Genomic DNA, 17,179 nt, shown 5'->3' with positions numbered 1-17,179 from the left:
ATTCCCAGCACAAAAACAACCAACAGGAAAAACCAAGATAATATGTCTTCCTTAAAGATTACTAATTCACAGTACTGGCTCCTAGTGGGAATGATTTGTTAGAATTTCGAAACAAAGAATTTAAAAGAATATAAGTATGTTCAAACAACTTAAAGACTACATTAATACACTCAAGAGAACAACAGCAAAGAGCTAATGAAATAATGAAGTCATCCTAAGAAATGAACATTGACTTCAATAAAAGGAACTGCTAAAGAAAAACTAAACTGAAATAATGCTAAGTGAAAAATTCAAAAAGCCAAAATTAAAAGCTTGGTGAAAATCTTCACCAACAGAATAGATCATATAGGAAATGGAGAAACTAGGGCTGGAAGATATAGTGCAAGGATTGGATCAGACAGTTAAGGTCAGTGAGGAATTTTTTAAAGAAGTAAACAGAATATGTGAAAGCTTTGGGACACCTTAAAAACTTTTGAACTATGAGCATAAAAGAATACTACACTAAAAGCATAAAATATTTTTTTCTTAAAAAAAAACATTTATGTATGTGGGTGCTTTGCCTGTCTGTGTTTCATATATGTGCTCAGTGCTCAAAGAAGCCAGATAGGGGATTGGACCCCTTGCAACTTGAATTTCAGATAGCTGTGAGCTACTATGTGCATGTTAGAGATCAAACCCTGGTCATCTGAGAAAGAAGCCAGTGCTCTAAGGGTCTAAGCCACCTCTCTGGCTCCTAGAGAAGTGTCTTAGAGAAAAATATCTTCAGACGGGCATGGTGGCACACACCTTTAATCCTAGCACTTGGGAGGTAGAGGCAGGCAGATTTCTGAGTTTGAGGCCAGCCTGGTCTACAAAGTGAGTTCCAGAACAGCCAGGGATACACAGAGAAACCCTGTCTAGAAAAACCAAAAAGAAAATACCTTCAATAAAATAGAGAATTTTCTGAGTCTAAACGATGAGATACCAAGTCAGATACAAGAAGTCTACAGAATACCAAATAGGTAGGAAGAGAAAATAAACTCCTAACAACATGTTTTAGTTAAAACATCAAAATACAGACAAAAGAAAGGTATTGAAAATTGCAAAAGAGAAGGGTCAAGTTACTTATAAAGGAAGACCCATCAGAATAACATGAAGATTTCAGAGACATTTTAAAGCCAGAAGGGCCTAAAAAATGTATTCTGAAATACAGGTCTGAAAGAACACAACTGTAAAACCAGATTGTTATCTAGCAAAGCTGCCTATTAAAATTGATGGAGATATAAAACACTTTCCATGTTAAAAATAGTCTAAAGAAGGCTAGATGGCTCAATGGTTAAGAGCGCTGACTGCTCTTTCAGAGGTTCTGAGTTTGATTCCCAGCAACCACATGGTAGTTCACAACCATCTGTAATGGGATCTGATGCCCTTTTTTGGAACACAGTGACAATGTACTCACATACATAAATAAATCTTAACAGTCTAAAGAAATTTATGAACACTAAGGCAGCTTTGCAGAAGATCCTGGAAGGAATGCTTTGATCTCGAGAAATATAAAAATGACAAATCATATGACTGAACAAATATTCACACAAAATCGGCAAAACAACAGAAATTGATATACTGTCAATAATAACTGAATATTAATAGTCTTAATTCTTCAATAAAATGATTGGATTAGCAGGCTGGATTAGAAGACAGGATTCATCTTCTTTGCTGCCTTCAACAAATATATCTCACCACCAAAGACAGATCCCACTTTAATATAAAAGGGTGGGGAAAATTATTCCATACAAATGGAACTGGGAGACCAAATAGGCCTAGCTATCCTAGTAGCTGACAAAATAGACTTCAAACCAAAAATAGAAGATAAGGAAGGTCATTCCATCAATACTCATCAATAGAAAAATCCATCACAGTGGTGCACCTCTCTAATCCTAGTAATCAGGAGGCAGGAGCAAGCAGATCTCTGTGAGTTGGGAGGGCAGCCTGGGCTATATAGACCCTGTACATACATACATACATACATATGCACCAAATATGGGCAAACATACTTTCTTAAAACACTATTAGAGGGGGCTGGAGAGATGGCTCAGCGGGTAAGAGCACTGACTGCTCTTCTGAAGGTCCTGAGTTCAAATCCCAGCAACCACATGGTGGCTCACAACCATCTGTAATGAGATCTGATGCCCTCTTCTGGTGTGTCTGAAGACAGCTACAGTGTACTTATATATAGTAATAAATAAATCTTAAAAAAAAAAAAACACTATTAGAGGTAAAGCCACAGAGTAAGCCTATAGTGATATTGGGTGACTTCAGTACCTTACTTTCACCAGTAGATAGGTCATTTGGACAAAAACTAAACAGAAACACTGGAGCTAAGGAGCATCAAAAATACAATGGATGTAACAGACATTTATAGAGCATTCCTCAAAACTGATCAAATATTAAGCATAAAGCTAGTCTCAACAAGTATAAGAAAATTGAAGTAACATCCTATATTTTATCTGACCAAAATGAAATAAAGCTGGATAGCAACAGCAATAGAAAGTATACAAACTCATGGAAATTAAATAATACACTGCTAAATGATGTGTCAATGATGGGATCAGGAAGGAAACCTAAAGCTGGGCAGTGGTGGCGCACGCCTTTAATCCCAGCACTTGGGAGGCAGAGGCAGGCGGATTTCTGAGTTCGAGGCCAGCCTGGGCTACAGAGCGAGTTCCAGGACAGCCAGGGATACACAGAGAAACCCTGTCTCGAAAAAAAAAAAAAAAAAAAAAAAAAAAAGGAAGTTTTAAGACACAGAAGAAATAAATTAAGGAATACACTTAATGGTAGAAAAAGACCCCCATACTCAGGATCAGAAGAATACTGTGAAAAATGGCCACCCTACTTAAAGGTCCAGAAATATACAAGGAGGCACAATCAATCAGATAGTCAAAACAGTCCTGAGTAAAAACAACACTGCAGAAGGTAACATCACACATGGCTGCCAATTATACTAGAGCAACATTAATAAAAACAACACAATACTGACACACACAGAGATCAATGGGACAGAATTGAGGACCAAGAGATAAGTCCATGCAACTTATGGGCCAAAAGTGGGCCCAAAAAGTTAACCTGAACTCTTACAAAGATAGCAGAAATATTCATTGGCGAAAAGAAAACATCTTTATAATGGTGCCAGGAAAACTGAAAAATGACATTAGATCCTTCTCTCTCACAATGCACAAAACTCAACTCAAAGTGGATCAAAACCTCAATATAAGACCTGATACCCTGAAAGTTCTAGAGGAAAAAGTAGAGTACATATTTCAACTAATGGGCACATGTGAAAGGACTTTTCGGAATAAGGCTGATCACACAGGAAATAGAGCGACAACTAAAGAAACTGAAGTAAGTAGATGGCCTACATAGTTGGAAAAAATCCTTGCCAGCTATTCATCTCACAGGACTAGTGTGTAGAATACATGAAGAACTAAAACAGCTCAACATGCCAAGTGGTGGTGGCACACACTTTTAATCCCACTTGGGAGGCAAAGGCAGCTGGATCCGAGTTCAAGACTAGTCTGGTCTAGAAAGTAAGTTCCAGGACAGGAAGAACTACATAGGGAGACAATGTCTGAAAAATAAATGAATAAATAATATAAAAAGAAAACCAATGAAAACCTGTTCTGTGGAACTGAGCCACTTCTATCAACTTTGGATTATCTTTAGGTGATGTTGCTCTGATTTAGTTCTTAGCTTGTATGCATGAAGTCTTGGCTTCTATTCCCAGTGCACATGTATGCATACATATGTTGTAGGCAGCCGACACCTAAAAGATGGCGCCGGTTTCCAGTACACCATGGCCATAAACACCACCACTGCGCAGGCCTAGCACGAATCTGGCGCCAACCCCTCCCGAGCGGGTGCATGCTAATGAAGTGTCGACAGGCCGACCAATCCCAGGACACATAGCCCTCCCCAGTGCTGGGGTGTATATAAGCAGTCCCTTAGCAGCATCAAGGTGTTCCTGCAATAAAGCTGTTGAGAAGAATCCAACCGTGTTGTCTTCCTTGCCGGACGAGGTGGGTGCGACAATATGTGAACCTTTTTTGACTACCATTTTCTCTCATGCATCCTTTTTTTCCCCTCGAGAAAGGTTTGGCTTTTTTTTTTTTTTTTTTTTTTTTTAAATAGCCCTGGAATCTACCTCTTGAGTGCTGGGATTTAAGGTGTGCACTACCATTGGCCCACATGCCATAAATTCACCGATTTCTTTTGTGTACAGTTTTCAGTCTCATGTTTTTCTTTTGAAGTATTATTTGACATTTCATTTTTAATCCTTTTCTTTTTTTTTTTTTAAAGATTTATTTATTGTATGTAAGTACACTGTAGCTGTCTTCAGGCACTCCAGAAGAGGGAGTCAGATCTCATTACAGATGGTTGTGAGCCACCATGTGGTTGCTGGGATTTGAACACTGGACCTTCGGAAGAGCAGTCGGGTGCTCTTACCCACTGAGCCATCTCACCAGCCTTTAATCCTTTTCTTTTTCACAATGCTTTGATTGTATGCCTTTGGTCATTATGTATGTATGCATTTAGATTTTATAACTCACTCTCCCACCCACTTTGACCCACTTCTTTGTATGAAGCCCTGGCTATCTTGGAACTTACTATGTAGACTGGTCTTGAACTCACAGAAACCCACCTGTTTCTGTCTCCAGAGCGCTGGGATGAAAGGTGTGTGGCACTTTGCCTGACATCTTAAGCTTCTTGCCTGTAAACCCTTTTTGGATTTTTTAGATTGAAATTTCTCCTAAAGCTCCGTATTTCTTGCTTTTAGTATAGACTTAGGAAATCTGTCTGGGTGCCAACACTGAATTTTACTTAAGAAGTGTTTGGGGAAGAAGTAAGGTTAGCTTGATCCTTCTAACGGGTTTTTAGTTTCAAGACTTATTCTGCCAGGACTATCCTTCTGTTGGCTGGTGCTCTTTTAAGGACTTATTGATACCCCGAGTGTAGGGGCAAAAGGCAAAAACAAAAGCAAAATTCTTATACTTTAACAACCAGGTCACACTTGAAATTTTCATCTGTAATAGCCATGGTGCCTTGACTAGTCTCTAAGAGCAAAGCATACTTTTAAATCTAACAGAGGTAGCAGAACTCTGTAAAGATGGAGGCCAGCCTGGTTTACAGAGCTAGTTCCGGGACAGCCAGGGCTACATAGAGAAATTCTGTCTTGAAAAACCAAAACCAAAACAACAATGGCCAGTGCCAGAAAGCAACTTGTATTTACTATTCAAGTAGCCAAAGTAAAGGGATGATTTGCTGTGCACCCAAACATGGGCACCGGACAAACAATCCTGACAAGCCAACAACTCCCCTGCTTGACTGCACTGACTTGCTCCTAGTGGCTTGACTGAGAACTTGTTTACTGCGTCCTAATTGTACATATTTTTGTTTGTCCATACCTTACTAATATTTTACTACTTGTCATCAGTCTTCCATACACCATTACACATGAGACATCTCATAGTAGTGTCTTCCTACTCAGCCTACAAGAAATGCTGAGAAAGCCTTGCTGGTGACCCAGTGCCTGGGCTCATGAAACATGACAGCTGAAGGCTTTGGTGGCTCTTAGCTTGTCTCATCTCTAGAAAGCTCTCCCCACGTCCCCAGCCATGGATTCCAAGTTGGCTTTGTACAGTACTAAGATCTGGAAACTGCCTTCAGGCAGAAACTATACCAAGAGCTCACCAGGTTTCCTTGTGTTCTAACATGTGCTGCCGATATGAAATCAGGATGGCAGGATTCTCTGCAAGCTGGTCCCCTCTTGGGGCCCTGTTCAGTGTATATATGAGCATGTATAGTCAAGTAGCCAAAATTCTCATTCATCTCTGAACTAATACCACTTTTACCATGGAGGTGGATCCAGAATAATGCTAGTCTGGAACTGCACTGACACTAAGGCATTTTCAGTTAACATCTGGGAACAACTTACAAAGCTTCATGTTGAAAACAGACAAATTTTATGCATGATTACTTCTGCTTCTCATTGTCACAAATATACTGCCAGGCATGTTGTCAAAACATGGTGGCAACCCAAGAGCTATTCAACCCAGGGGACAGGAATGTATTCAATCTTAAAACAAGCAAAAGAACAATAAAAACCCTTGTAGGCTGATAGAGTAGCCGTTGCTACTAACTTTACTGCACCCCGCCCTTGTTGGAAAAAGAAATAAAACCTTTTAGAAAACAAAATTTGCTGTTCTGTTTTGTGGAGGAACCAGAGGACTTGTTGCTATGTGGATTTGGGGTCCGTCATGTGCTTGCCAGAGAATCCCTTAGAGAGCAGGAAACTTCCAAAAACTACTTAAACTAAAAGACCTCAAGTCAACAGTCATCCTGCTAGTCAGAGATGCATTCAGAGCACAGCACCTCAAGCCATGAAGTACAGATGATGATACTCGCTATCCAAATATAAGCCTTGCTCACACCTGCTCATCAGTTACAAAAAGGAGGATGGATTTAATGGTATCAGAAGCGATCCCTGCTGGTCACTTGTTTTGGTGCTTGACTCTTCAGTGGTTTGAGGAATAACTCTCCAATAGGTCCATGTTTAAATACTTACTTGGTCCCCAGCTGGTGGAACTCTCCCTGGAGGGTTAGGAGGCATGGCCTTTTAGATAGGTATCACAGGGTGGGGTGAGGTGGGGGGTTGGGTGGGCTTTGAGGTTTTAAAAGACTAGCACCATTCCTAGTGTCTTTTTGACTCTAGTGCCATCCCCTACCTACCACTACTATGCTCCCCGCCATGGTAGTCATAGACTCTAACCCTCTGAAACCATGAGCCCCAAATTAAACAAGTTTTTCTGTAAGTTTGCCATGGTCATGGTGTCTTATCAAATAATAGAAAAGTAACTAAGACAGTATATAAAGTTCAATGAAAAAAACTTTCCAGTTAATGCTTCTTTCCAGCTGTTCCCTTACTTCATTTCAGGCTCATATTGCGTAATGGAAATAGTCAAACACGAAGCTTCCCTGGAGTCTGCCCACAGTCTCCCTCCGCCAATCATCACTTTGGGCTTTGGTTCCCCACCTAGAAGCAGAACGAACACTCTGCTAAACTGCAAAAATCCTGGCAGCCTCTACAGCCGTGGAAAGAGTTGCCCTCAGAACTCCCTCACCACCTACTCTCCCCTCTCCATCGACTGGGTCCAGAGGCTTCTACTGGCTTCTGTTTTTGTTGTTGTTCCTCAAACCGGCAAGTTATGCACCCTTGATGACAAGAGCCAAAGCAACTTGAGGTTTCTAGGGGAACAGAAAGCTCATTCCTGGCAGTGAACAGCATACGACGAACTGGCCTGAACACACCCTAAGTACTCAAGAGCTGGGGGTTGAGTTCTCAGTGGCTCTGGGCCCCAATATGGTATTGCTGTTGGGGCACCCAGGCGTTCCCTTTGCCATTATAGTGTCAACAGTTCCTGCTGATGCTACAGCTGGAGATTCTGGATTCCTCTTGGCAGGTGGCTTGGCTCCAGAAGTAGAGGCCCAGAAAGGCAGTATGTGGGAGGCAAGCCCAATACTGGGCCTCTCTAACCATTTCTGCAACCAGGAAATAACATCAGCATCCCTGGGAATAGAACTAGAATCTCTGCCCTTTCAAGAACACTGTTTATGCAAGGTCACATCCCGGCTTGCTTTTCTTTGTTCCACTCTCCCAGGAACACAGGGATGGGCTGCTTTGTCACCTGGAAAAGAAAAGAAGGCAACCTGTTCTGTACCTCCTCTGGGTACTGATTCACACTTCCGTTCTCTGGTGAAGAGTCTTCAGAAGGCTAGGACTGTCCCCTGCCTTCCACAATGACTCTACTAGCTTGTCATTGTCAGCCTTGGCCTGATGATCTTCCTACTCAGAACTTAGTCATCTTCTAGGTGTTGGATGCCTCAATGTTGAAAAATATGAGCCATGTAGCTGAAATTACATGAACCCAGAGGCAACTGTGTAAGCTTTTTGTTAGCTCCTGAAGGGGCAAAGATGGTACTAACCAAGCCACTACTCTTTCACTTTTCAATACCATTTACTTTGTTCCTAATTTAAACCCAATTAAGCATTCTACTACAGATCACAACCCCCCTCTTCCCCAAATGTGGATAGGTACCTGCATACAAGGTTGTAAATAACCCTCTGCTGTGTTACAAAGCCTTAGTCTCTATTCCATGTCCTAGTGAGCTGGGTATAACCCACAACCTCATCTTGCAACTTCCTGGTACTTCTTGGCATGAACACATGCCCCTAATCATTTGTTTAGTTGTTGTGCCTTGCTCATTACCTGTACCAGCGTGGTGTTCAGAAGACAACTGAAGGAACCAGAAATCTGGAGACCTCGGAACACCTTTGGGGTTGGTGGCCGTGGCTCCCTGGGAACAAATATCACCCATTTGATACCTCCCACCACACCCATCATCCCCAGCAGAAAGCAACCAGACTGGGTCTCCTGCTGTACTAATGTATTCCATCTTTCAAAAAGAAAGACATGATTTTAATATTACTTAACAATATGTTAAAAAAGTAGCCAGGCAGGCCTCCGTGTTAATACGGTTGTACGCTCTAGAACAGACTTGATGGTGTGAGTACTGGGTGGGTTTCTTGTTTTTAACGTTCTCATTCTGCAAGGGGTCTTACACAAGCTGGCTACAAGTCAGGGGGTCAAACACAAACAGCGCAACGTGTACACTCAGAAACAGTAGATTGTGAAAGAGGACAAAGGAGGCCTGCCCGCCCAGCCCGCGTTGGGTGGGACACAGGGCACATGGGAGCTGAGGGATGACTGACACCCTGGCGGGGACAGATGACAGGACAGGTCGAGATGCAGAGGTGACAGAGCCACGTGGATGATGCAAACTCGTCTCTGGCCACGGCCCAGGCCTCTGAGGCCGTGGTGGTGGAGGAATTGGCGGGAACTACTGTTCCATTCCGACAGCACAGAGCTACAATCAAAGAAGTCTCACTCACAGACTACACGCACACAAGCTAACAACGCAGGTCGAGCAGCAAGTTCTCGGTCTCGGGGTATCAGGCCACAGCATCCCGCCCTACACACCCTGGGTGGGTACTGAAGCTTAGGGGAGCCAGTGAGGGGCTTGGCTCTTGAGTGGCGCAGCCCAGCTGCCTCCCACACATCCCTCTCCAGGCAGTCCTCATTCAGTGGGCAGCAAAGGTGGCTTTCTTCAAGCTAAAGTTGGACCAGTTGATGGATAGTCTTTGTCGGTTCTGTCTTGCAGAGTCCAAGCAGAATCTGCCAAAACAAAAAGGCAAATTGTCTCAGGACAGAGTCTTTACCCAGACTGGCAACCACCAAGCCAACCTATGATTCTTGCTAGCAATTCACTATGGAGGCTCAGTGAGGTTTGAGCTCAAAAGTCTCCATGCTTGGAAGAGTGGTCCCACCTTCAGGATTCTGGCCAAGTTAAGTGGCTTGTGTATCTTCTGGTGTTGTCGTTTGATACTGTGATTAGGAGACAGCCAGGAAAGTATAAGAAAAGCAGCATTTAGTGTAGGAGAGGGAGAGTTAACCAAATATCACTGAAGGGTTCAAGGAAACCTCATGCGTCTACCTGAGAACAGCTGACATCAGTCACTATTATGCCTGAAAAAAGGGCTTGAGTCCTGCTATTTCCCTATGCCAGAAGCTCCTTGAGACTGATATAGATTCTGATGTGCTGCCCTCTAAGCCACGAGACGTAGCCTGCTGCCCAGCAGGAGGAACTGTTGGGCAGCTTCAGGCCAGAGATCACCATACAGGAGACAGGACTCCAGGACAGTCCTGCAGCGGGTCTTCTGTGATACATACCTCACAACTGTGGTCAACTGCATGAGCTCACTCAAAACAATAAATGTGTTCAGGGTAAGACGCTACCAGCTGGCTCAGCCTCCACAGCACTATGAGTCTCATGAAGGAAGGCACACTGTGGTCAATGTGGCGAGGTATGTAGGAGAGCCACAAGGGTCACAAGTAGATAGCTACTTGACTAGGACCTTATGTCACAGGAGCTGCTAGGAAGAACATGTGCTAAGCTTAAGGATATGGTTGCCATGAACCAGGCAAAACTTCTGTAATTGACCAGAAAGTGCTACAAGTTTGGTAGATCCTATAGTCTGTAGCAATCTCTTACCCTGCCTCAATGACACACAAGCAACCACAACCATACAGACTCAAGCTGATGTCTCTGATATTCATGTGAAACAACATTTAGAGAGTAAAATACAGTTTGTATAATTTTTGTGTGTCTGAAAATATCTGTTCCCTGGGGCTGGTCAAATGGCTCAGCAGTTAAGAGCACTGACTGCTTTTCCGAAGGTCCTGAGTTCAAATCCCAGCAACCATGTGGTGGCTCATAACCATGCATAATGAGATCTGATGCCCTCTTCTGGTTTGTCTGGAGACAGCTACAGTGTACTTACATAAGTAAATCTTTGGGCCAGAGCAAGCGGGACCAAAGTGAGCAGGGGGCTGGAGCCAGCAGAGGTCCTGAGATCAATTCCCAGCAACCACATGATGGCTCACAACAGTACAGCTACAGTGTATTTCATATACATAAAATAAATAAATCCTAAAAAAAAAATCTGTTCCCCAACTCCTTCAGTATATACATTCTCTTAGCTCAGGAGGAGTCACACAGGAACAAGGCAGGCTGCTTCTGACCCATAGCCTGCAGCAAGTAAATGGCACCAAGGGTGACAGCTAAGTGGAGGTTCTGGACTGTTGGACTCACTCAAAAAGTAAGAACTTACTATGGTGAGAAACGTTACAAGACTCTGCCCTCCTTTCCATCTGTTCTCTACACAATGTCCTCTGTACATGAAGGCCTTCAGGCTTCAACTACCTGCCAACTCTGTGCTCTGAGCCACAAACACTGTAGGCTAAATAGCTTCTGAAAAAGATGACCCTTTGGGGATGGAGAGATGGCCTGGTGGTTAAGAATGAACAACAGAGGACCCATAGTTGGTTCTCAATACCCATTTTGGGTAGCTCACAGCTTCTTGTAACTCCAAGGCATCTGATACTCTCTTCTATCTTCTGTGGGCATAAGTGTATGTGTGCACACACACACACACACACACACACACAATTTAAATAAACACAACCAGTGCTCTTAACAACTGAGTCATCTCTCCAGCCCCCAGAGTATTTTCTTTTGTTTAAAGACTCCTGTATAATTTCTCACTTTTAACATTCCAGCTCTCAACTGGGGAGCAGAAATTATAATGAAACCTAAAGTGATTTTCCTGTGGTCTGAATAAACTGTGGCCCAATCATTCAATCAGGTGCCCGTCACTGCTCAGCTAGGTACTGTCCATTTTGTGGCCTCTGTCTAGATGGAGAAAGAACAAGTGTCTGCCAGGGAAGGGCTGTGCCATCTCCGCTCTAAAATCAAAATTCCTTTCTTTTGGAGCTAACCTTCTAAACCTCTAATACTTCTTGTCCAACTGTCTCTCACATATGTAGGCTACATCCCAGTCCCCTCTCTCTACAAAGCAGTAAGAAATGCCTAAGGCCAATCATTCAGGCTCAAGCTCAATCCTTTGCAAAAGGCAAAGCTTGCCAGAGACTCAAGAACGTAAAATACAAGTTGGGCGTGGTGGCACATGCCTTTGAGGCAGAGGCAGGCGGATTTCTGAGTTCAAGGCCAGCCTGGTCTACAAAGTGAGTTCCAGGACAGCCAGGGCTACGCAGAGAAACCCTGTCTTAAAAAACCAAACCAAACAAACAAAACAAAAAACAAAAACAAAAAAACCCCACAAACCCCATTAAATACAAGCTGCTCCCCAAAAGCCTCCTAGGCCCTGCAAGTGGCCAGCCTCATCCACATCTAAGATCTAGAGCCATTAGGTTTGTCATCGCTGGACTGCATGCGCTGCCCACATGTATACAGTGTAACAGGATGCAGAAGCCTCAGTGAATGTCCCAACGTAGCTCTTGCTGTCCTGGCACTTGAATAAGACCTCAATACTCAGCAGTAGTCTGGATGTACTGTTTGAGCATCTGCACACTGAATCATACTGAGTACATATCTTTTACCTTATTGTTTCTTCTACTTGAAGAAACAATATGCTTGAGTTTCCTCTATAAGGCAAGTCTGTTCAGTTGACTGTCAAGCCTTACAGTAGATGTGCAAATAGCATTACTAAAGCAGTATCAGTTACCAGGCTCTTAAGTATTTTGAGATGTGATCTAGCTTTGTTGAGTAGACTCAAGTGAGGACCCTACTGCAGCCTCCTGAGTAAAAGAACTAGAGGTGTGTACCTCTGCACCCAGATTATGGCTCAAATAAGAAAACTTTCCCAGCTCTCTACTCCTCCCTGTTCCAGAGACAGCCGCGTCTTCTTGTGCAGTGCCAGCCTTGTCCTGTAGACGAAATGGTGAAGGTTGAAATGGTGAATGGATTTGGCCGTATTGGCTGCCTCATTACCAGGGCTGCCGTCTGCTCTCCACTTGGCAAAGTGGAGACTGCTGCCATCAACGACCCCTTCATTGACCTCAACTTCATGGTCTATATGTTCCAGTATGACTCCACTCATAGCAAATTCAAAAGCACAGTCAAGGCTGGGAATGCGAAGCTTATCAATGGGAAGCCCATCACCATCTTCCAGGAGTGAGATCCCGCTAATATCAAATGGGGTGAGGCTGGTGCTGAGTGTGTCGTGGAGTCTCCTGGTGTCTTCACCACCATGGAGAAGGCCGGGGACCACTTGAATGGTGGAGCCGAAAGGGTCATTATCTCTGCTCCTTCTGCAGATGCCCCCATGTTTGTGATGGGTGTGAACCATGAGAAATATGACAACTCACTCAAGATTGTCAGCAATGCACCCTGTATCAACTGCTTAGACCCCCTGGCCAAGGTAATCCACGACAACTTTGGCATTGTGGAAGGGCTCATGACCACTGTCCATGCCATCACTGCCACTCAGAAGACTGTGGATGGCTCCTCTGGAAAGCTGTGGCATGATGGCCATTGGGGCAGCCTAGAATATCATCCCTTCATCCACTGGTGCTGCCAAGGCTGTTGGCAAGGTCATTTCAGAGCTGAATGAGAAGCTTACTAGCATGGCCTTCCGTGTTCCTACCCCCAATGTGTCCCTCGTGGATCTGATATGCTGCCTAGAGAAACCTGCCAAGTGTGATGACATCAAGAAGGTGGTAAAGCAGGCATCTGAGGGCCCACTGAAGGGCATCCTGGGCTACACTGAGGACCAGGTTGTCTCCTGCACCTTCAACTCCCACTCTTCCACCTTTGATGCTGGAGTTGGCATTGTTCTCAACGATAACGTTGTAAAGCCTATTTCCTGGTATGACAATGAATGCGGCTACAGCAACAGGGTGATGAACCTCATGGCCTACATGGCCCCCAAGAAGTAAGAAACCCTTACCGCCCACACCACCAAAGACACAGAGCAAGAGGGAGGCCCTCGTTCCCTGTCCCAACTCAGCCCCCAACACTGAGCATCTCCCTCACAAATTCCATCCCAGATCCCCATAATAACAGGAGGGGCCTAGGAAGCCCCTCCCTACTCTCTTGAATACCATCAATAAAGTTTGCTACACCCCTCCCCCCAACTACCAAACAAAAACAAAAAACAAAGGAAAAGAAAAAAGAGAAAACTTTCCCTAGTCTCATTTCAGAAACATTTATTTTCTTCCAAATTAAAGGTTTTATTTTGTAAGTAGTACTGAAAACCAAACCCAGGTTTCTCTGCATTATACCTGTAACCCAGCCAAAAGCTTGCTTTTGACACTTAAATTTTTTTTTTTAGATTTATTTATTATGTATACAGTACTCTGCCTGCATGTATGCTTGCAGGCCAGAAGAGGGCACCAGATCTTATTATATAGATGGTTGTGAGTCACCACGTGGTTGCTGGGAATTGAACTCAGGACCTCTGGAAAATAAATCAGTTGTCGTCACCACTGAGCCATCTCTCCAGCCCCTATAGTTTTTACCCATGAAACATTGTCTTTTCAGAATGGTGTGGAACTGGTAGCCAATTTCAGTTTTTCTTTTTTTGGATAAACAGCTCCCATAGCCCCACCCATGAAGAACTTCATTTCTAAAGTTTCTGCTGCTCTATCTTCTGTAAGAAGCCAGGCTCAGTATTTCCACCAGGCTGCTTCATGGCTTTTTCTTCTGCATGGCCATCACAATGTCTCAGTGGAGGCTTCTACAACTTTAAAATGGGTAGGGATAACTGCCTCCCTTTGTACTCATTCTTCTGGGGAGGCATAACCAAACCATACTTACCCTTCTGTAGACTGCAGCATACATGAATGACTGAAATGTGTAATTCCGTACTAGGAATCTCTACCGACCACCGCAGTGTAGCCCGTGCTGTCCTGACAACTCAATGTCAGGTATACACCCCAATCAGCTACCAAGCCACACTACTTTGGCTTCAGTTCCTTCTCTCAGAAGCATTTTGGCTTTTCACTGCAGTAATTTCCTTATGTTCTCTATAGTTTTAACACATACATTTGTATCTGTGAACATTTCCCATTTTCTTTCTTTCTTTTTTTTATTTTTTATTTTTTTGAGACAGGGTTTCTCTGTGTAGCTCTGGCTGTCCTGGAACTCACTCTGTAGACCAGGCTGGCCTCGAACTCAGAAATCCGCCTGCCTCTGCCTCCCAAGTGCTGAGATTAAAGGTGTGCACTACCACTGCCCGGCTAACATTTTATTTCTTGAGTGAGGGTCTCATGCTGTTCTTCCACTCACCATGTACCTGACAATGACCTTGAATTATGAGCTTCCTGTCTCTACATCTCAAGTGCCTGTATTATAGGGATGAAATCTCCTCCATGTCTGGTTTTATGAAGTGCTGAGGATTGAATCTAGAATAATCTACCAACTAGCTATACTCCCTGTGGCATAATTGAAAAATGGACTTTATTGCGCCTTAATTCATGAAAAAAGCTGGTACCAACACATGGCTCTATCCTTGTGGGTCACCTCAAAAAAGACACATTATCACCTATTTTCCTGCCTTACCCTGTACTGCTAAGCTCTATCTTGATTCAGCATTGAGGAATAATGATAAAGGTCTGTCAGTGGATAAATTCACATGTAATCTGGCAACACGTGTCTTGTGCTGGCCTGGTCACTGTGTGCGTATGCTGTTGTGGGAAACCTTCCTTGATGCTGCATTAGACAGCTGTTCTTAATGTAGAGTGGAATTCTATTGGAGGGACATACATTTTTTGGTGACTACCAACAAAATGGACAGAAAAGCATGTAGGAGCTGCTGAATTTTGCTCCTTGGTGTTACTGCACAGCCTCCTCCTCTCCATGACTCAATCACAATTTATTCTAACATGCTTTAGAAAGACAAGTTCCATGATTGTAATGGCTAATCTTGGTTGACTAGATCTGGAATCAACTAAAAGCCAAGCTGCTGGTTATTCCCATGTGAGATTTTCTTGATTGGCTCATTTGAGATAGGAAGACCCATGCTACGTCTGGCCATTTTAGTGGACACAGGGGGAGGAAAACAGCCTGCTTGCTCTCACTCTCGCTGGCAAGTCCATATATTCTGTTGAAGCATTCCTTTGCTGGTATTAAAACCCAATTCTTTAGGATTCCTAAATAGACTAAAGACTAGCAGCTCTCTATGAATGCTCTGAGACTCTAGTGCCAAATAGATATAGCTGATACATCCAGTTTTGTGGCCTTTCCACTGGGAGACAGCGGTTGTTGGACTAGCAGCACCCTGGCCTATAAGCCATTCTACTAAATCCTCTTAATATATATCTATATTCATTCTATCAGTCTCTGTCTTTCTCTTTTTAAAGAATTCTAATACAATGACCATTCTTGGGATTTAAGCCTACAGGAAGATCTGGGAAATTCAATAGCTGTTAATTCTTGTCTTTGAACAGGTCTGTGGGTAAGGACTTCATCAGGCCTTGTTGTTGTCATCTTTTAAATTTTATGTGTATGTGTGTTTTCACAGCATCTTTGTATGTGCACTTCATGCATGCCTGGTGCCTAAGTAAACCAAAAGGGGGTACTGGATCCCCTGGAACTGGAGTTATAGTTGTGAACTATCAGAGGGTTTGGAAATGAACTCAGGTCTTTTCCAAGAGCAAGAAATGCTTTTAACTACTGAAGCCATCTCTCTCCAACCTCAGTGAGCCCTTCTCCCCTTTTCTTTTGAAACACTCATTCCCTTCCCTAGTATATGTATATACGGGGAAATGTATATCAAGGCACAAGTGTGGGAGTCAGAGGACAACTTGCTGGAATCGAATTGCTCCCTCTATCATGTGGGGTCTGGGGATGGAATTCAGGTTGTCAGGTTCTCTAGAGGAAGAGAATTAATTGTGTGTGTGTGTGTGTTTGTGTATGCGTGTATGCATGTTATTTATTAGAGTGACTTACAGGCTGTGGTCTAGCTAGTTCAACAATGGCTGTCTATTAATCGATGTAAAGTCCAAGAATCCAGTTCAGTCCACAAGGCTGGGCATCTCAGCCAGTTTTCTGTTTATGTCAGAATCCCAAAGATGTGGGCTCTAATTCTCGTGAAGGAATGGATTTGACAGAGAGAGTGAGGGCAAACAGGTAAAGAGAGAGCTTCCTTCTTCCATGATCTTTATGTAGGCTGCCACCAGAAGGTGGGACAGATGAAAAGAGGATCTTTCCACTTTAAATAATTTAATTAAGAAAACAACCCGTCAGAGCTGTATCCATACACTTGGGTTTTAGCTAATACTGTATTAACTACAACTGGTAGTCAAACTTACAACCAAGAACAGCCATCCCATTCTTAAGAGTTTACCAGTTTACCAGTTGGTTGGTTCTTCACTGCTCAATACTCAAGTTCTATTTGGTTTTTGTTTTGTTTCTATCACAAATGTCTTATAAACATTTGTCTTGACTGGTCTCAAAATCACTTGAGATCTGCTTGCCTCTACCTCCTGAATGATTGGATTAAAAAGTCATGTGCCACAACTCTCAGCAATACTGTAATCCTTTTTTCTTGTCTGTCATTTCTGTTTTTCTTTTGGAGCTTTTTAAAGACAACTTCACTTTGTATATCAGGCTGGTCTTGAATTCACATTCCAGGTGTACAACACCATGTCTGGCTATTTCAAGTACAGCATTACAAATAGTATGCATAAACAAATATACATTCAAACTTTTTTTTTTTTTTTTT

General features: G+C 43.2%; 1 protein-coding gene across 5 annotated transcripts in view; it reads right to left on the bottom strand.

The window, feature by feature from the left end:
• Positions 1-8,464: 8,464 nt before the first annotated feature.
• Fam193a (family with sequence similarity 193 member A) overlaps positions 8,465-17,179 on the bottom strand; it is a 125,449-nt gene continuing 116,734 nt past the window's right edge. For 4 of the 5 annotated variants that reach the window (XM_029477880.1, XM_029477881.1, XM_021162179.2 and 1 more), the window contains one exon: positions 8,467-9,269. In XM_029477880.1, coding sequence (XP_029333740.1) covers positions 9,176-9,269 — 94 coding nt within the window. In that variant the 3' untranslated portion in view covers positions 8,467-9,175. Of the gene's footprint in view, positions 9,270-17,179 lie in introns of all 5 variants that reach the window. The other variant, XM_021162177.1, reaches the window with a different exon arrangement.

This window comes from Mus caroli, chromosome 5 (genome assembly GCF_900094665.2).
Source record: "Mus caroli chromosome 5, CAROLI_EIJ_v1.1, whole genome shotgun sequence".
Lineage (NCBI taxonomy): Eukaryota > Metazoa > Chordata > Mammalia > Rodentia > Muridae > Mus > Mus caroli.
This window is presented reverse-complemented; position numbering and strand designations above follow the sequence as displayed.